Source organism: Falco rusticolus, chromosome 15, assembly GCF_015220075.1.
Source record: "Falco rusticolus isolate bFalRus1 chromosome 15, bFalRus1.pri, whole genome shotgun sequence".
NCBI classification, from domain to species: Eukaryota; Metazoa; Chordata; class Aves; order Falconiformes; family Falconidae; genus Falco; species Falco rusticolus.
The window spans coordinates 23,199,174-23,219,420 of NC_051201.1; the positions used below are offsets into that span (position 1 = coordinate 23,199,174).

Here is a 20,247-nt window from a genome sequence, read left to right on the forward strand (position 1 = left end):
CAGCAGCTTCACCAGGAGGAATTTCCCTAGGCAAAGGAATGGAGGATTCAGCAACCACTGCATGGTGGAGGCAGCAGGCTGCGTGACCGGGAGATTGGCCCTCGTGTCGCTGTGCCACGTGCACCATCTTGCTCACACAGCTGCCCAGAATAGTGTCACCATCTGCTTCCAGCTGCCTGGGGATGCAGAGGCCTCCCTGGCCTCTTCTGTGATTACAAAAAGTGAATTCAAACATCAACTCAACCTAACTTGGCCTTCCTTTATCCCCTTTTCTTTCTTTTATTTTTTTTTTTTTTAATAATTCAGGTTTGTCTCTTAGAAAAGAGAGAGGGAGATAATGTCTGCAGAGCATTTAATCTTCTGCCCAAAGAATAGCAGAGAGCAAATTAGGATCTACTCCAATTAATTTGCCTTGATGGGCAAAATCTGGAGAGCAGCCATATCTGGGAATTAAGAACAAAAGCAGGGAGTGTAAAGTAGGTCACCGGAGTTTCATAACCAGCGTGATGGGTTTTCACAGCACGCTGGGTGCTCAACAGGCTCCCAGTGCTGGGGGCCACTGGTCCCCGTCCACCCCGTCCAGCGGCTGCAGGTGTCAGCCTGGGCAGATTCTGGCCAGCGTGCGGGGAGCCAGCTGTTTGTTTTGGGGGCAGTGACAAGGACATTGTCCCTTCCCACAGTAGAACATGGCTGCGGGACTGTCCCACACCCTTGCCACAAACCCTTGAGTGCAATGGGAGGGCAGACACCGGCTGCTTGTCCCGGTTTTGGAGCACCTGGAGAGCTCTCCTAGGGGTCAGTATGCCCGTCCTTGCCATCACACTGCCACTCTTGGCCTCGCAGGCACCTCCTTGAGGGACGGTTAGGGTGAGACAGTGACAGTGGGTTTAGGGTGATGCTTTGCTATGGACCCTTGCACCGTGAGGGTCACCAAGCAGCAGTGACCCACCAGCCTGTCCTAGCCCAGCATCCCCAAATTCCAGCCCCAGCCCCCCAGAGCCATCGGTGCCCGCAGGATGTGTGGTGACATATTTTAGTGTCACATATGGTGATACCTTCCAGCTGCAGGACATGTGCGGTGGCATAGCCAAGGGTGTGGGCCATGTGTGGTGACATGTGCTGGCATCAGGACACATGGTGACATAGCCAAAGGTGTGGGACACATGCAGTGACATCTTTCAGGGCATGGGATGTGTGTGGCGTGTCTCTCTGAGTGCAGGATCAAACACTCTGAGGACTTGACGGGTGCCTGCGGGTCTTGCCAGGCATGCACACACTCCCGGCCTGATCGGAGCAGCATGGTTTGGTGCACGCCAGTGTCACCATTGTGGTGATGGCCTGGCAGAGCACCGTCTCAGTGGCCCTCCAGCTTGCTGGCCACCTCCCACCACCCTGCTGCAGGACACCGGGGAGCAGCCAGCAGCAGGGAAGCAGGGATCCCATTGCTCCTGGCCCCACGGAGGTGCCATCGGAGCGACGGGTGCTGTGCGGTGCATGGCCAGCGCCCGGCCAGCGTTTATCCTCTTAGCCACCCTGCGGGGATCCGGCATTAATTCACCCTTAAACACAGGATTGTCAGGAACTGGAAAGAAAAGAATCAGCAGATTATCTCCCCGGCGCTGGCGTTAAACACGGGGAGCGGCAGCTGCTGGCCAAGGAGAGCAGGGACGGCGTTTTGCCCCATGTCCCGCAGGGCACCTGGCCCTGGGCTCGGTACCGTCCCTCAGCAAAGGCTGCCGGCAGCTTGTCCTCGCTCCTCCCCGTGGGATGCTTTGTGTCCCTCTAGTCCTGGTTTTGACACCCCCCCAAGCCAGCTCCAGGCTGGTTAATGACATAAATAATATGAAATAAATATGGGGTCCCCCTGCAAAGCTGAGGGAGCGGCAGCCATCGCTCAGCCCCCCGGGATGCACCACAACACAACAGTCCAGAGGCAGCATTTCCTGGCCCCGGAGGCTGGCAGGGGACCGGCACAGCCGGGGTGACATCCCAGAGGTTTGGGGATCACACGTCTAAGTGACCGGACCTTGCAGGAAGAGGTTTTGCAATGAAACAAGCAATAATTTTCCCTGGCTCAACAAGAACAGCAACAATTTTCTTGCTCACCCACCAAAGGCTCTCGGTCACCACCCAGCGCACAAAGGCTTCCCTGGAGCAAAACCACAACTGTGCCGGGACCAGCCACGGCAGCGTTCCTGGGACGGCCTTGAAGTCACCCCGGAGATCAAAGAAACTGCAGCAACTCGCTACTCACGGCATGTAGCTGCTTTTCTCATCGCTCCTGCTCGCAGCTGAGCCTCGTGCCATCCATGGCATGGTGGCACTGGCACTGGCCGGAGGATTTTGGCAGTCAGGGTGCTGTTGCCTTTACAGAGCAGGACAGTTTCCCACGTGCCAGCCAGATCCACCCACTGCTGGGAGCCAGCCATTGGTCTGTGCAATAGATGGGGTGGCCCATTAGCAGTTTTAATATCCCCTTAGGTGGTGGGTCAGGGGAGAGGCTGCTCCCCAGAGGGTGGGGAGGCCACCTTGCCCACATGCAGGGGTACTGGTTTGCCACCATGGGTTTTAGTGTGCTAGGAAAAAAAAATCTGAAGTTTTCGCATGACAGCAACAGAGATGGGAATAACAGCGTCTTCTGCTGATAGTCACAAACTGAACCAAGTTAAGCTCCAGCACATCAACTTGGTTTAACTTCACCAAGTCCCCCTTGGACCTGGATGAGCGCTTCAGTTCCCTGTTTTTTTCACCTATATCATCTCAGCTACAAAAACACCTCTTTTCTCTGCAAACCCCCATCTCCTTCATGACCATTAGTAAGACTGAATACAGCAGGACCAAAATAAAAGGGATGGAAAATAGGATTTTTTTCAGAAAATTGTCTGATGCCACTGGAGTTGCCCATCAGACAAGCTGTTGGCTGTCAAAAAGAAAAGAGAAATACATGCACCATGTTTTTCTAAGATGCCCTTTAAAATAAAGAAACCACTTGACTGACCTCTAAAGGGAATATCCTTCATGCCTAGCCCTGAAAGCTGCTGTCAGGGAGCAGCAGAGCCGTGGGAATCCCCGGTACAGCTCTCCCTGGGGCCCAGCACAGCCACAGGCAATGTGCCTGGGTGACAGAGCCACAGAGACCCATGGCGACCCCCCTGGGGGCTGGTCCAGGCAGCATCTCCTCTCCAATCCCCAGAGAAAATCTGGAGCTTGGGAAGGGCGTGAGGGGCATCCCATGGCAGAGAGACGGGAGAAATGTAAAAGCGTCTTTTTAATATAAATATAAATCCATCTGAAGGGCTGCAGGAGAGGACTGTGCCCTGCGAGGGATGCCTGAGGGGCAGATGGGCTCGGCGGGGAACACAGGTGTCTGTGCCCGGCCAGCACTGGGGAACCGACCCGGAGCATCACCTGGGCACCCCGCGGGCATGCAGGGCTAGAGCCGGGGCACCAGCAGCAGCAGGGCCAGCAGGTGGGGGCGCAGGGGGGTGGCTGAGCCCCGCAGCGTGGCGTGGTTGGTCTCAGCAGCTGGTGAGCCGCGGGCACTGGCCAGGCCTCTCTGGGTGCTGCACAGCTCCTGCAGGTTCCCCTGGAACTGGATCTTGCGGGACTCCTGGCGCAGCGACTCCCAGATGGCGGCTGCTTCCTCAGGGCAGCTTGACAGCACCTCGCTGGCACAGGTGTGGAAGTCGTCCCAGGACCTGGGGAGATGGGCAGGAGTGGCTGGGACCGCTGGTGGCAGGTCACCAGCCATCCCAGCAGCTCCCATCAGAACAGGGATGGGGACTCTCACTTGCAAATGGTGTCCAGCTCCTGTGCCTCCTCCCCGCCCTCCTCCTGCTGCTGCCGAACACTCTGGGCCATGCTGTCCCCCAGGCTGATGAGGCAGCCAGCAAAGCCCTTGTAGATGGTGTCGCACTTCCCCGCCATGCTGATGGGCTCCTGGCTGGTGGCTGCAGGCGAGAGACAGAGCTGAGCCCTCATGGACTCCCCCATGGCCATCACCTGCCCGGCTCAGGGGTGCACCACTGTCACCGGGCTCCAAAATCTGGTGAGGGGCTGGCACCCCCTTCCGCATCCCACCAGACTCCTGGCATCCTTCTCCCCAGGCACTTGGGGTGAGCCTTTGCTCCTGGCCCAGGAGCCCAACGTGGCACGATGCAATTACCCCACAGCGATGCTGCCATCAGCTGCAGGGGAGCGCGGCACGCTGGCCGCTCCGCCGCGGCCTCCCGGGCTCTCCCCAGAGCCATCTGTCCCGGCTTTTATCCCCTAACAGCAAAGATTAATTTGTGACTACAACAGAAAAAAAAAAAAAACGAAAAACCCAAAAGCAAAGGCTTGTCAAGCTGGAGTACCTGCTCCTTCTGCAGTGGGACAGAACCGGGAGGGGGAAAAGGGGAAAAAGGTGCAGGGGGAAGGGGGAAACATGGAAAGGGGAAAAATGGAAAGGGGGAAAAGGGAAAGAACAAAAGGAAGAGGCACAAGCGCAACTCTGGCTGTTTCACTCTGTGAAGCCCCAGCTCCCTGCTCTGCTCCGCAAGGATTCACCACGGGAACTGGCCACACCCCCGTGCTGGCCACAGGACAGTTGGTGACGGGATGTGCTGGGGATGACTGCGAGTGCATCCATGGCCGGGGGACGCCCAGAAAGAGCTGGTGTGTGGCTGGGTGACAGGGAAACACCGCGCAGTCCTCGGCTCTGCCCCTGGGGTCCCGCAGGGCTGGTGGGTTTCCTGTGCCAAGTCACAGGGGTTGGGAGACTTTTGGAAGCGCGGGGGTGTGCATCTGGGAGGTCTCTAAGCTGAGGATGCTTAAAAGGCGCGAGGCGAGGACAGTCCCGGAGGGATCCCTGTGGGAAGGTGACCCCAGAAGCAGGCGAAAGTTGCCCGGTGGCTGCTGAGGCAGCCAGGATGTCTCCAGGGAGCCGTGTGCCGTGTCGCTGGCATCCCACGCCGGTGCCCCTGGAACCAGGCCCCGAGCAAAGGGGCCGTGGCCGAGACTAACAGCGGGGCGAGCCTGAACCCCAGCCCGTCATGGAGCTCAGCGGGTGCTCACGACGAGACACCCCCCTCCCCGAGCATATCGCCAAGGAAGGTCTCGGGGTGACACCAGCCATGTGGGTCACAAATGTCGCAGGTAGCACCGAAGGGGGATCCATTGTTCCTCTTCTGACCCAGTTGGGCTACAAGCGCATCTTCCCCAGCGCAGGGACACACCGGCCGCGGCCGGCAGGTGCCTTCCCTCGGGGCTGGTCCCCGACACAGGCTGCGGTTCGGCCCCCCGGGCTCCCCTAACGCCCGGCACGACCCTCCCCTCCGCCCCGGTCCCTCGGCACAAGGCAGCCGGGAAGGAGAAGCCAGGAGGGCAAATCGCCTCCGCTACCCCGTGGCCAAACCACGAGGAAAAACCTGCCCCGGCTCGGCCGGGGAGGGAGCCCAGGGAGAGGCACACAGGGAGCCCCCAGCGCGCTGCAGCCCCCCGCTGCCCCCGCAGCCGAGCCAGTGCCGACGCAGCCGCCCCGCGCCTGGGGACGGCTCTGAGCCATCACCCACTCTCCGAGCCTGGAAACCGCCCCGGCCGGGCTGTTCTCGTCCCCCGCTCAGCGCCGGCCCCGGGGCACCCCCGGGCCCCCACCCCTCCTCCGGCAGGGATGCCGCGGGGTACCCGCGCCGTGCCTGGAGCCCCCCGTGTCCCTCCTCGGCTCTGGGAGCACCGGGGCAGCGTGGAAGGGACACGCCGGTGCCAGGGCTGCTGGGTGCTCCCCGGGCGAGGGCAGCTGGCAGCAGCCTGGGGTCAGCAGCCAGGGCCGGCTCGGGGCGCTGCCCCGGTCCCAACAGCCCAGCCCCGGATCGCGGAGCCCCGGGGCGAGTGGGCTGAGGCGGCGCGGGGGCCCCGCGGCCGGAAGGCCCGCTCCCACCCGCCCCCGGCACTCACCGAGGTGCAGCAACAACGAGCACACGACCCCCAGCAGCCGCCACCAGCCGCGGTCCATGGTGCGGACTCCGCCGCCACCGCCGCCGTGTGTTCCCCGCTCCGCCGCCGCCGGCAGCCCCGGCCCCGCCGCACCGCCCCCGGCCCGCCCCGGCCCGCCCCACCCCCCCGAGCGGGCAGGGGCAGGGGGCTGCGCCGCGGGGAGCGGAACGGGCGGCTCCTGTCTGCGCCCTCCGAGAGACGGAGCCCGCGCCCTACCCGGTCCCACCTCCTCCTGACCCCCGGGTGGCACAACAGAAGCAGGGACCCAGGGGAGGTGTTGCTTTTTTTTTTTTTTTTTTCTCAAAAAGTTGTTTATTGAACTGTTTTTAATGTTATTTCAAAAAAACCCAAAATTTCAAAATTTAGACAAAAAGAAAAACCTTGGTGTAAAATCAAAACCAACGCCTGAACCATGGACATGCTCCAACACACAACAGAACTGATGGTCACAAGGGGCTGCTGCCCGGCTGGCCTGACCCCCAGCACCACCCCAGCGGCTCCGGGGGGGCACATACAGCCCCCCCTTGCCCACACCTGCTTGGGGAGCCCCCATGGCAGCCGCGCAGAGCCCAGGGTGTGACCCCCCTCCTGCCCCGCAGCCCATCACCCAGGAGGGAGGCACAGCTCGAGTCCCCGACCAAGGACCGGGTGCTGGTTTGTGGCCAGCACGGCAGCCCCCCTGGCTCAGCACTCGGCCCCCACTGCCCTTGGCAGATGCCAAACTAGAGGGCTCAGACATCCACCAGCTTCTACCGAATGCGACTTGGACTGCCAGCCAGGCCTCGGGGACGGATGGGCAGGTGAAGAAGAGACTTAACTCTGTCAAAAAGAGGCTATTTAGGAAAAATAAGCCAAGTGAGCGTTCAGTGACTATTTGGGACTATACACAGATGGCGCTTGCCTTAGAGACATCACACACACGTTGATAGATTTCCTGGCAAGAGCTCTTAACACAAGCCATACGTGGTTAGTAACTACTGGAGCTGCTGGTGGGCTTCCACGGAGCAGCCCACAAGGTAGCCAGGAACTCCTAGGTCATGCCAGGGGTGACCAGGCCCTGAAGCATGATCATGAGACGACGGGCAGGCTTGCTCAGCGTGTTGTGGGGTTCCACCTGGAGGAACTGGAAGAGCTTCTGCCGCACCTGGTTCATGACCGACCCCATGTGGTCTCGGGTGATGGGGTCACTGTGGTCCAGGTGCATCACTGCTTCCTCCAAGTAACTAAAGGAGGAGAGATCAGGGTTAGAACCAAGCCCAACACACAATCCCATTCCGATTCAGTTCATTTCAGCAAGGAAGATGCGCATTTCTGCTCCACCATCCACCCAAACTCAATGCAGTATGTTTAGCCATCAGAAAATAAATGCTACTGACTCACAGCAGAGTTCACTTATCTCTTCTTCAACACATAAGGGCAGCCTATAGCTTTCAGCCTGCAGGATGTGCAGCACAAGCTGGCTGCCTAAACCAGGCACAATGGCAAGCCAGAACACCCTGCAGTGCTGGAGGTGGCACTTGGCCACAGGCCATGCCTGGTCACAGCACTAGATATTTTCTTTGATGTCTTTTTAGCAGAATTAATCACTTATTGGAAGTAAAAATCCTCACCAGTGAGGCTAATTTCACATAGGGATGTATTTAAGGCCTTCTTCCAATGTCTTACCCAGAAAGGGGTGTGGGAAGAGCAAGAATTTTACCAACAAGCCATTCTGAAGTTCAGAGGAGCCATAAACTTTGAAACCACAACCCAAGTAAAGCAATGTGGTCACTGCAATTAGGTTAGGTTTTCACTAACAGACCAGTTTGAACTTCACAGCAGCAAATTTAACTCTAATTAGCAGCTCGTCTGTAAAGCTCCTTTTCTGGTTTTCTAGCTTGCTTTATCCCTATTGTTAACTTGCATTAAAAAACTCCAAGTCACTTTTCCATAGAGGCCAAGGTACCTGCGGGTTTTGACTGTAACAAGTTAAGTTTTTTAGGGCAGAGAACAGGGTTTTGACGCGCTCACTAAAAATGTTCATGGCAAGTATCAGCACAGTCACTATTCTGTCACACAAACTTTGCTTGGAACATCTAACAAGACATGACTTCCAGTAGCTCCTGCTGCCACGTCCCACCAAACCTGTGGCAGTCACAACCAGAAACTGCTGACGCAAGGTCCAGTGATGGGTTAAGAACTGAGGACAGGGAGAAGTCACTCTGGATATTAAACTGCCCAGGAAACGTGGCACTATCCCTCCTTTTGCCTCCACAGGGGAATTGTTCCTTGGTCTGCATAGGTTCAGACCCAGCACTCTGATCATACTCACTTCAACTTCAGTTCTGTACGAGTACCCAAATCCGAGGAGAGCTGCTGAATGAGAGAGAGCAGCACAGGCTGGGACAGTGGGCATGGATGCTGGCCAAATACTTGCTGAGTATCCACAGTCTCACAGACGTACAAAACCAAGTTGAGGTCAGCCGCTGTTAGAGCCTGCAAGGAAGATACAGCTAGAAATGCAGAGGAAACAACAGGCAGGTGAGGGAGACAGGACAGAGCAGAGACAGCCCTCTGTCTTGGGACAGCTTCACGGCTTGCCAGCCTCCTCTGGGAGCAGAATTCTCTGCAAACCCTCTCCCAGTCTACACTCTGAGGACACCTGCGTCTGTTCTAAGCTGAACAGACCACAACCAGGCAGCAGGGAGCAGGTTACAGTTGGCAGCACAGAGCAGGGCCACATCTACATCCCGTGCCAGCCCACTGGCATGGCATTGCTACCATTCCCAGAGGAGTCTGTCTGCAGCAGCTCAAATGGATCTGCCTACATATTCAAAGGCAAAGGCAAGGTCAGGCCCCAGCTGGTAGATCTGCCCAGAGAGGCTTATGAAGCTGTTGCTCTTCAGGCGTGCCCCATGTGCCACTGCTGATCGCAAAACACTCTGGCTTACTGGAGCACTGACACTGTCCTGACAGGGCATGGGCAGGGAAGAAGAAACTGCACCACCACTGAAACATGGAACTTCCATGGCTTGACCTGCATGAGTGCAACAGCACCCCTCAAACAGTCCGCTGCCACAGGTCTTTTCAGTCAGCTCCTGCAGAAGTTGTTGTAGGTTTACGTCTCTACCTCAAGAAGCCCCTCTCCCCCCACTCCGTCCCCCAACAGGCAGCAATGCCCACTGCTGGAAACTTAGGTACCTGCTGGAAAGCTTGGTTGAGGTGTCCCTGCTGGAGCAGCTGAAGGATGTGAGTCTGCTGAGACTGGAAATCCAAGTGAGCAGAGGGGATCGGAGTCCCGGCTGCTGAGCGCATTGCCTGGACGATGCTTGAGGTGACAGCTGCCTGCTGCTCCTTCATAGCCAGGCTCACTTCTCCTTTAATGACTCTCTGCACCTGGGCCAAAATAGACTCCTGCATGCTAAAAACAAAAAAAAAGCCCAAGGCAACTCTGAAAATGAAGAGCTGAGGGACAACATTGCACAAAGCTTGTACCAGCAAGAAAACACAGGCTTGCTTGCTTATTGTAGTGTGGCTCCCAAAGGGTTAACACAAATGGTTCTGAGGCACTGGAAACATGCTGCACAAGGCAGCTCTGTGGCCAACACCACAATGTCCCAGGGTGCATGCAGAAGATGCTAGGATTCTGTGCGGGAAAGTGGTGTTTCAGGGAACTAAGTCTCTCATTATATAGCATTTTAAATCTTTAATGTCTCTGGCTTACAAGCAAGGCTAAAGCTGTAGGTTTATCCCCAAACAAGCCCAGCTTCCTACATCCGATCTGTTGACTGCAGAATCCTAGCCTGCAGATGACACCTTCAGAATGAGAACACATTTTAACCGAGCCTGTGACTTTTCCACAGAAGACCAGTTCACAGTGCAGGCTCTGCTGCTGCATGTTACACCTCTCCCACCAAGGCCCAGATCCTCCCCTCTTACACAGGGTGCCAAGCATCAAACCTGCTCTTCTGCAGGTAGAATATCAGGACTTCCCTGGGAACAAGCACAGCCCATGCAGCAAGACCAGAATTTACTCTGGTAGCCTTCCCTGGCAAGTCTAATCTGCATGGAAGACCCCAATATGCTCTGACATATGCTCTAGTGGCTTAAAATAGACAGGGGCATTCTGCCCCCAGGTGACCACCAGCCAATCTTAGTGCCTGGCAACCTGCCACCAGCCTCACAGCGTGTATGTGCTGAAGGCACCACTGGGATGGCCAAGCACGACTTGCTGCAAGAGCAGTTGGGAGGACAGAGTAACCTGCAAAAACTGTTGGTACGCCTAAGGACACAGAGTCAAGAAGAAAAGCCTTCAGAAGGCCTGTTCCAAAATGATCTTCAGGAAGCGTTCAGACCCGAGTGTGCTTATGGGCTGCCTTAGGTCCTTCTGTCCTCCAGCACACACGCGGGACCCTAAGAGAAGCAGGTCCTGAGCTCCCAGATGCAGCAGCGATACAGCTGGTTGTTAGAAACCTTCCGCAGTCTCCGTGTGGTGCTCTACACAGCACTGGGCGCACCCGCTCACGTGCTCAGTGACACTGCATGGAGCCAACAAGCAGCCCCGCCGTACTCATGGAAACAAGCCATTTGCCACAACTAAGCAGGGTGAGGTTTGTGTTAACAAACACATATATACCTCTGACATCTCTTTCCACAAGCCCAGCTGTCAACTTACTTGCCCACGATAATATGCAGCTGATGCTGCACCTCAGCATGGACGCTGGCTGCGACAGTGGAAGCCAACTGCTCCGTGGTGCTCTGGAAGGTGGTGATGAGCTGTCGGAGTTGGTTCAGCAGCGGGTCCCGGGCCTCCTGCTCTCGTACCTTCCTGTTCTTCAAGTGAGTCTCAAGCTGCTGGATATCTGCAACAAGCAGAGAGGAAGACATTTGTGCTGCTGGTACTTGCAGAAATCCAGCTGCCAGGCTGTACACATTCTCCAGCAGAAACAATTACTGACCCAGCGTACGAGTGCCGGAGAGCCTGGTGAACACACAAGCCTTGTTTTGGGCTGCATTACACTAACCTAGAAACCATGCTTCCAGCTTCCCCATTATGCAGGATTACCTGACCCAGCAACAAAGCCACGAGTCCTCTTATGACAGACCTTTAGAGGCATTCTTTGTTCAAGGCAAGATAAAGGGGGGAGTGAGGTTATTTTATTTCATACACAGTGTGAACTGTGATCCGCGTTAGTGATGGAGTTCAATGCCAATGAAGAAAAAGGAGGAATACTTCTGATGCAAAAAATACCCCAAACCCTTGAACAAGGCGTCTGCAGACATCAAAAAGCTGCATTTTAAAATATTTTATGAATTGGTCTGATCGAAAGGGAGAAGAATGTGAGCTATATGTACTTGTGGAAGACTTATGAGGAAGAGGAAGGGTGCAAAATAAACAACAGCTGGAAACACTGCAGATCTATGGACAACAGAACTCACTGGGCTAGCACTAGCCAACTTCAGCCCCCCTGGGAAACCAGCTCTGCAGAGTAACACCTGCCTGGCCTCCCAGAAGGCCAAGGAACTGGATCCCAAGCCTGAGAACAGGAAAGATCTTCTCCAGTGCATCGGTGTACAATTTTCTTTATTTTTTTTCTTTCCAGCCTGACCAGGCCTATGCCATTCAGCCACTATTTAACCTCCGATCACCCCCATACCCTTCTCTAAACCTTCCCCAACTCATCACCCCTCCGAGCTGAGTGCCTAGCTGTAGAAGTGCTACCCTCTCCATCAGTCATCTTCCTGATGTAGGGATGGGGTAATGCTACAGCTGGGCTTCACTACTCAACAAATGAAGTCACAGATTCACAGCATGAGGCCAAATGTTTTGCTGCATGGACAATGAAGACCAGAGATGAAGCCCTGTTCTTGCAGCACCACCCACAAAAATATCCTCACTTCTGCTTCCGTTGCCCAAGTGTGAAACAGAGCACGCAGACAGGCTAAGAGGTTAAAAAGAGTTACCGGTGAAACTCTGAAAGGCAAAGACCTAAGGCCAACTTGTTGTCAGCCACTAATGCAAATAAGCTGTGCAGAGAAAACTCAAAAGAAAACCTACTCACATTCCTGTGTGCCCTGCTTAAAGGTGTCATTGATTTGCTGAAACATGGACTGGCAGCTCTTCTCGAAGGCTGGCAACACAACGCTCTGAAACGCTTCCTTGTAAGCTGACTGGATCGGCCCCTGCAGGGTATCGGCTGTTGCCCTCACCACGGTATCTGTAAGGTTCTTACAAGCGCACACAGAAGAGATTCCAGGAAATTAACAACAGCCTGCTGCAGACTAAAGATGTGAACAAACACTGTTGGTCCCTGCAACACACCCACAGCAGATAAGGACAGCCCGGTGTCACAAGTGTGTATTCCCTCAGCTCTTTCCACTGACTGGGCTGCACCATGACCACAGCAGGCAGAACATCTGCTTGCTGAGCGGCTGCCTGAGAGCGTCACCATTTCCCGAAGGTGGCACAGTCAGGCATGGCTCCTTTCCCCTTCCCCTGCTTCCCTCCTGCAATCCACCATTCCCTGCAAAAGTACATAACCAGCTTCTGCTCCCTTAAATAAAGTACGAATGCAGAATGGAGCGGGGAGCTCAAACTTTCACAACCTGGCTGAAGGAGTTGGCCCTAAAAGCCCTGGCTGTAGTGAGAAACTCTTCTCTAGTAGAAAATTAACAACTTGGTAAATGAAAGAAAGGGCTAATGAAGCAAAGTGGGCAGGGGAGTATCCAACAAGTTTGTTCTCCTGATGAGACCAGGAAAAAGCTTTGACCACTGGCTCTAACCTTACCAGGAGATACAGGTGAGGGGAAGAGGTGTAAGGAATTGCTACCCAGATGACAGATGACAACCCAATGTCCCCAGGAAAAGTTACAGTCTGGTTCTCCTTACCTTTGATTTCACTAGCTTGGTGATACTTTCTTTCAGGGTCCCCTCAACAGTCGTGAGCTTGGCAGCAATAGTGTTACTTAGCTGGCCAGCGACAGGGTCCATGCTCTTGGAAATGCCTAGGCACAACATGGACATGTCAAAAGCTGCACCTTTAAGCCTAGAGTCCCACTTCAACACCCCAAAAGAAGAAGAAAAAAAAAAAAAAAAAGTCAAACTCTTCTTGAATATGACACAGCAAGGGGCAATGGTCACAAGCTCTGCCCTGGGAAGCCAAGGTTGGACATCAGGAAAAACTTTTTGCTGGGAAAGTGGTACAGCTGTGGAAGTCACTGGAGAGGCTATGGCATCTCCAGCCTTGAAGGTTTTCAAGACTTGCCCCAACAAAGTCACAGCTGACCTGATCTATAATAGTGAGCAGCCCTGCTTCAAGCAGAAGGGTGGACATGAATGGCTGCAGAAGGCTTTCCCACCAGCATTTCTTTGAATGTTTCCTTACATGGACTGTTGCCAGTATGTCAAGGAAGGGCAAAGACAAGTTTAAGTTTGCTCCAGATGAGTCTCAGCATTTCCAAACTCATTAGCCTCTTCTGCTTTTCTGCACTGAACAGAAACTAGCAACTTTACAGGTTATACTGGAAGGTCAGACCCATGGTCTCTGGAAGGGCATCCCCCGTGGGAGCCTCATACTCTGTCCAAACCAGAACTCCTCAGATTACAGTGGGGCCCACAACAATTTAAAGTGCAGTAACTAGACTTCACGTAACCTAACTCCTACTTTATATAGTGCCAACACTTTTACACAGCACGCTTACAATCCTGACGGGGCTAGCTGTAGGGAACCACCTTCAAAACCTAGGCAGCAACACTCACACTGGGGTACGGTCTTCTTCATCTCCTCGCGAATGGTCCTCTCCAGGCGGTTGCACACAGCAGTGGAAAGGGACTGAGAGAGCTGCTGAGACAGATGCTCCTGGAGCTGCCCATTGCGCTGCTGTCCTTCTGTCAGTGCTCGGTCTAGTCTTCTCTCTAATGAGAAGGCACGTTAAGGAGCACAAACAACAGATTTCCTCTCTATTCTCAACACTCCTGTCCACAAAGACGGATGCTACCCTCGCCTCCAACAGCTGAGTTAAGAGCAAGTTTGCAGCTCTGGTGAAAGAGAGGTCTAATGACATTGCTGATGCATTCCTGTAAAGAACAGCATGCTCCTAAACAAGTGATCAGGGTGAGAGAAGAGCTCTGGAAGTTGGGGCAGAAAAGCCAAACAGCTAAAAGAAGCTCAGCAGTAGTGTTCCCTATGTATTGTGGGTTAACTGCCTCCATAGGCAGCTCAGCCCCACACAGCCAGTCACTCACTTTGCAGCAGGATGGGGGAAGAGAACAGGAAAGGTAAAAGTGAGAAAGCTCACAGGTTGAGATAAAGACAGTTTAACAGGTAAAGCAAAAGCTGCAAGCCAAGGAAAATAAGGAATTCATTTACTACTTCCCATCAATGGGCAGGTGTTCAGTCTTCCCCAGGAAAGCAGGGCTCCATCACATGTAACGGTGATTCGGGAAGACAAACGCCATTGCTCCAAACATCCCCTCTTCCTCCTCCTTTCTCCCAGCTTTTACTGCTGAGCACAATGTTATATGGTTCAGGACACCCCTTTGGCCAGTCGGGGTCAGCTGTCCCAGCTGTGCCTTCTCCCTACTTCTTGCTCAACCCCAGCCTGCTCGCTGGTGAAGCAATGTGAGAAACAGACAAGGCCTGGACAGGGTTTAGCAACAGCAAAAAACATCAGGGAGTTATCAAACTTGTTTTGGTCACAAATCCAAAATGTACCACCCTATGAGCTGCCATGAAGAAAATTAACCTCTTCCCAGCCCAAATCAGGACCCTACAGAAACCAGGAAGCTCAATATCCATAAAAAGCAAATTGGTAAAAAAAGCTTCTACAGGATGGAATTGGTGAACATAGCGATACAGCGCATGGGAGCAAACCCAGGCTTAATAAAAGCTAGTCATACCTCATGAAGCAACCAGGCTCCTTGAAGGAGCTGACACACAAACACTGAGATGCACGTGCATCTTAAAAACAAGACCAAAAAACCCCAGCAAAACAAACAGTGAAAGGACAATTCAGCTGCTGACAAAATTCAGCGCAGATACAAAACTGTGCAGATAGGGAAAAGTTATTCTAATATTACAATATAGCTCTAGACTCCAAACTTCAGAAGAAAGCTACCGGAATTGCCTATGAACACATCAGCCTGATGGTCGAAAAGGAAAACCCAAGACCAATTAACAGAGAAAACAGAAATCATTGTCATGTCACAGAAGCTGAGTGCTTTCAGACATGAAACAGGCTAGAGCTGCTCAGTTTGGGGAACATGACCAAATGCAGTGCTGCAAAAGATGTACAGGAACCAGCTACTCACAATCCAATAAGAATAATTGAATAGCAGGTTTGAAAACACCAAAAGAAAGTAATTTTCAGACAGTACATAAGGAACCTGTGGACCACACGATGTATATATGGGTACAGACAAGATAATTCTATATTCAGCTATGCAGTATGGCAGTCAGATGCTATTTCTGGTGCAAGTACTGACTTGCCTTAAGGAGGAAAGGAAGGAAAGGATCATCCCATAATTACTTTTGTGCAACTGGCCACTGACTGACAGGATAACGTATTTGGTGCACCTCTAGTCTACTCCAGCATTGTGGCACTTAGCATCTTAATGGGTAACTAGAAGATTTAGTGGCATGGAGGAAAGTGTCAGTTCTTCTCTGTTCTGAGTTTCTTGCCCTTAGAAAGGGACTGAGAGGAACTGAAATAGTTATATCACAGCCAGACAGTTTTACTGCACCTATAGTCGACTCTGCCAAGATCCTTGAACTTTCTTAGCCTTCCTCATGTCTCTAGTCTGCCTTGCAGCCTTCCACTCCTCAACTGCCACACAATGTTTGCCAACAAGGATACGCTCCTGCTCCTGCTGGGAGTCAATCACCCTCTCCACGTGGCCCATAAGGGAGCTCTGAATAGCATCAAGGTGATCCGTGAGTCTCTGCAGCAGCTCCATCTGGTTCTGACGCAGGTCAGAGAGCTCCCGCTGTTGGCTCCTCAATATGCACATCAGCTCGTCCTGGAACTCTGGTGTCACCTATGTGTGGAGAGGACAGGCATTCATGTCTAACAGGATCGGAGGTCAGTCAAGCTTTCTGCAGGGCATTAAGTCAACCCCTGTGCCTAGCACTGAAGCATAATACACAAAGCAGGCATTAAGCTGGCCTCATTTTCTATTTCTAAGACTTTTGTCCCAAGAAATACACTGATAAAGCAAGGTACATGAAGTTTCTACATGCAATTCATAAATGGTTGCTTAAAATATTAACTGCTTAGATTCAAGACCCCCTTCAAAGATCCTGTTCACTTTTGGCCAGGTACTGAGAAGAGTATGTTTAGGCCTGCAAATGTAAATAACTACCTCAAACACTTATGAAAGAGCTGTACAATCAGTAGAGTAAGAAGGAGGTTTCCTAGAACACTTTTTCAGCTCTTTCCACTTACTTATGAACAACCAAACAACCGGAGAAGTATACATCTATAACTGTTGTCTCTTCACCTGCTCAAAGTATCTGAAGGAGGCACACACATATCAAGGACAGTTTAAGAAGTGTATGCAACGCAGCTGAGAGCATTTTCTGCCAGATATGAAGTTACTATCAACAGAGACACGGAATGCCAACAAGCCAGTCCCACTCTGACCCTTACTTTGCTGGGAACAGTTTACCCTGCTGCCGACATATGCGAGTCATCTTGGCAGGGAAGAGGAAATGAGTGGTAGCATCTTAGATATAGGGCTTGTGAGAACACAGAAATGCACATCGATATGCAAAGGTGAGAAGGAAGCATCAGTCTGGACAGCACGGAGCAGCTCCTTCTCTGCTGTGTGAGTCAGAGAACAGAGTAATGCCAAGCCCCAGCACAGCCGCACCTCTGCCTGCTCCTGCTTGGGCACAGCAGGGGCTTCAAGGAACTGGGATGAATTTTCTCTCAGGTCTTTAGTCAGACAGTAAACAGAGCTGAAGCATCATGCCCTTGGGATGGATTGTAGAGCAGCTCTGACTCACCTGGTTGTTAGATGATCTTGGTGACTGGTTCACATCCCTGCAAATAAAAATAGTAGTAACTCAATTATGTCAATTAACTGCTCTTATTACCCAAGTCTTCTGCTAAAACACATCACACATTTTACAGTTGCTTCAGATTTTACACTCCAGCTCATACTTCTGTTTTGCCTTGTATAACACGAAGAGCGATGGGGAGGTGTTGAAATCCCAGCCCTTGCAGCATTGTGACTCCATCAACTGCACTATCCCCAGGCCCTGAAGGTCCTTATAGACTGGTCCCTTGGTAGGGAGGAGACTTGAACCAAGTCTTAATGAGGACCCTTACAAAGAACAGTGCACACCGATTTTTCAGTTTTGTCCACATTCAAAGCCAGAGAAGGCTTTGCCAAACAGCTTTTGAAGGTCTCCCAATACTTCACAAAGAAAAACCAAGTGCCCATTCAATAAATATAGAATTAATGAGCTTCAAATCATCTAGAATGATTCCAGTTCTCAAGGTGAAGAAACTATGCACTCCAGCATATATAGCAGAATAAAGAAAAACACTGAACTGATCCACTAATATCGCACGTTTCCATCAAAGTCACAGATATGTGAATACTCAAATGCTACGAGAAGGAAAGTAAATGCTTGTTGTTCCCAGACAGCATCCATTCAGCAACTTAAAAAGGACTGAGGCAGGAAAAATGAAAGTCATTTCAGAGGCTAAGAGCTTCTGGGCGCCATAGTACAGGACCACAACAAGAAACGTAATGCCATAGGCCATCTTTGCTGTAATCTGCACAGCTAGAGATCCAAATCACGAAGCTACAGGAACACAAGAAGAGAGTGCCCTGTGCAGCTGTGCTGCTCTCCTCACATTAATGCAGACAGGTTGGTCTAACTTGCTCTGGGCAGACCTTCCCAGTCATCAGTTTTCAGTTATAAGACATGCATATGGGCACGTTTAGAAACAGCAAAGGCAGCAAGCAGGTAACAAATGATACATATTGTCAAACAAGGGCACTGTGCCAGCGTTCAGAAGCCAATTAGAAATGGAGGCCATGTTAAGCTATACTCACAGCATCACAGTTCCAATGGAGCCTTCACTGAAACCAACAAATGGATCCAGTGTCCCCCCACAATGTGCAATTTACCTGCCACACATTCTTCCGAAGCCCAGGCTGTATTTTGGATTTTGATTCCCAGCTGGAAACATAGTGCAGAACCTACTCCCACATCCCCAAGTGGCAGTCAGAGTCCGAGTAACCAGTAACACTTAGTGTGGGGTTACTGCCATTTGCAAAACAAGGTGAGGGTTGGGAGCACTTGGCTGTTGCCCAACCTCAGACCCTGGTCTCACTGCTAATGGCTATGTGAGGTTGTGACCCTGCACAGCTGGTCCCACAGCCACCTGTACTCTGGCCAGCCCGGCATACCCGTCATCTTTCTTGCCCTTCCGCTTTAGTTTTGGGGAAGCCCGGGGTGATGCCTTGGCTTTCCAGTCCTTCACAGGCAGCCTCTGCGTAGACGCTTTGGCACCAAATCCGCCTGACGTAGAAGCCAAGCTTGCGACTTCATCATCATGATCACTACGAAGGAACAGCAGGGGAGAGACATCACTTGCAATACTGGACAGTGTTAGCCTTCACTGAAGGGAGGGAGTTCACATTCTGCTCTTCATCCACACGTGGCCAGTCACACAGCTAAGGACACCTGCCACATTGATCTTTAACACAGAGACCTCCACAGAGCTCAGCACATGCTGCTCTGTTTTCATCCAGGTCTGCTCAGGCTGAGCTCAAGCACTGCGTAACAAGACTGGAAGGGTCTCTGCATTAGGGACAACTATGGCTCAGGCAGTGCAGTGGAATGATGCCTGCTCTTACTGCATACACACACTTGCACATAAGCCCTAGGACGTGATGCTGACCCAGCAGGGAACTCGAGCATAGCATCTCCCTACAGCTTTACAGACAGAAAGCACTTAATGCAGCAAGTATTATGGGAACAGAGTTCAGGCTGAGCCTAGGAAGTACGTGATCCTTGGTACCTTGGAGTCTTTCAGCTGCTGACCAGCCATCCAACATAGACTGCACGTTTCAGTCTGAATTTAAGTGTGGATTATGAACGAACCCACAGCTGTCAAACAGAGCTGAGCTTGCCAGGCACACAGAATGTGCCCACAAGAACTTTAGGATGGCTTGTGAGGGAGCAAAGGTGTCAAAAGCAAGCAGCTAACTCCTTAGATACCCTCACTACCTTATTTAAGGCACGGTATTTGGAAACTTATCCCTTAATAGGTTTTCACTGGCAAATAAACCAAGCTTGATCCACTCTTAGGAACAGCACAGTTAAACCCTTCCCTACAGAAAGTAAATCTGACAGTGCTCAGAGGCCAATCTCATGATCAGCTGAAGTCATCAGAACATTACGGAAGAAGCTGGACTGCATAAACACATGAAGTCAGGAGACAAAGCAAAGACATTCACCCCACACATGAAGGCTTGCTGGGGGCAGAAGCACGAATGCAGCCTGAACTGAGTCCATGCAGGGCGAGAGAGGGGGCTGAGCACTCTGGTACCTTTGTTCTGCACTAGCATCCTGGCTGTCATGCTGCAGCAGGTGGTAGCTGTGTCGATGATAGGAAGAGCTCTTGTGCTTTTCTTCAACTTCATCCCTTGGGCTAGAGGAGGGGAAAAAAGCCCAGAAAATACCGTCATGAAAGTATCATTTGGCTTGGATGTTTGTTCACTCCACTTCTCATGAGGGATCCTGATAGAAGGTCTAAACCAAACAAACTCACAACTATCTGCATGGATCCAGAAAGCAGCAAGTGTTGCTTAGAAGTGCTAAACATTCAAAAGTTTTCCATGTGTTTTCCCAGGAGCCTTAAGAAGGGAGAAGCAGCTCAGCCATGCTTTATGCATAACCAAGAACAATCCCCAAGCAGACATTCATGCAAGACAGGTAAGCCACTACTCAAAATGGGCAGTACAGCATACTTCAGTGAATAGCATTCATCTCCAGTTTGTTTTTCCTCAAGTAATACTGATCACTGGGGCAAAAGTCATCAGTGCTTCTCAGTTCTTTCAAGTGTCTGAGGAAGCGTGCAAATTTGAAAGCAAATTGCATGTGCTTCCAAGCTGTAAACTAGGTGTATCTGAACTCAGCTTGCAGGAAGATCTTTAGACAGAAGTGAGTACTTGTTACTTTCACCTAGGCTGATGGCTTGATTGAGCTGGAATGTAAAAAAACCCCACAAAAAACAGCCCAAACCCCTCTCAGATCCAGAGATATCAAACCTGAT

At 52.1% G+C, this 20,247-nt stretch overlaps 2 protein-coding genes across 2 annotated transcripts in view; both read right to left on the minus strand.

Annotated features, from left to right (window-relative positions):
• Window positions 1-2,847: 2,847 nt before the first annotated feature.
• Window positions 2,848-6,067, minus strand: NRN1L (neuritin 1 like). Its single transcript, XM_037409602.1, has 3 exons — window positions 5,935-6,067; window positions 3,791-3,950; window positions 2,848-3,698 (listed from the first exon to the last, which is right to left on the minus strand). Exons 1-3 carry the CDS (start codon window positions 5,990-5,992, stop codon window positions 3,434-3,436), a joined length of 483 nt encoding a protein of 160 aa, XP_037265499.1. The 5' UTR covers window positions 5,993-6,067; the 3' UTR covers window positions 2,848-3,433.
• A 762-nt stretch (window positions 6,068-6,829) lies between these two features.
• The window catches only part of EDC4 (enhancer of mRNA decapping 4), a 35,548-nt gene continuing 22,130 nt past the window's right edge, over window positions 6,830-20,247 (minus strand). Inside the window, exons 19-29 of the mRNA XM_037409144.1 lie at window positions 19,522-19,623; window positions 18,377-18,529; window positions 16,959-16,995; window positions 15,808-15,988; window positions 13,712-13,867; window positions 12,842-12,957; window positions 12,015-12,180; window positions 10,628-10,814; window positions 9,154-9,373; window positions 8,285-8,448; window positions 6,830-7,196 (exon numbers count right to left, since the gene is read on the minus strand). Coding sequence (XP_037265041.1) covers window positions 7,004-7,196; window positions 8,285-8,448; window positions 9,154-9,373; window positions 10,628-10,814; window positions 12,015-12,180; window positions 12,842-12,957; window positions 13,712-13,867; window positions 15,808-15,988; window positions 16,959-16,995; window positions 18,377-18,529; window positions 19,522-19,623 — 1,675 coding nt within the window. The 3' untranslated portion in view covers window positions 6,830-7,003. The remainder of the gene's footprint in view (window positions 7,197-8,284; window positions 8,449-9,153; window positions 9,374-10,627; window positions 10,815-12,014; window positions 12,181-12,841; window positions 12,958-13,711; window positions 13,868-15,807; window positions 15,989-16,958; window positions 16,996-18,376; window positions 18,530-19,521; window positions 19,624-20,247) is intronic.

Excerpts from the sequence above, each read along its gene's own strand:
- NRN1L (XM_037409602.1), bottom strand. The coding sequence starts at position 5,992 with ATGGACCGCGGCTGGTGGCGGCTGCTGGGGGTCGTGTGCTCGTTGTTG. Across the intron at positions 3,951-5,934 it reads CTCGTTGTTGCTGCACCTCG|CCACCAGCCAGGAGCCCATC; the intron begins GTGAGTGCCGGG and ends TCTCGCCTGCAG. Across the intron at positions 3,699-3,790 it reads GAGCTGGACACCATTTGCAA|GTCCTGGGACGACTTCCACA; the intron begins GTGAGAGTCCCC and ends CCATCTCCCCAG.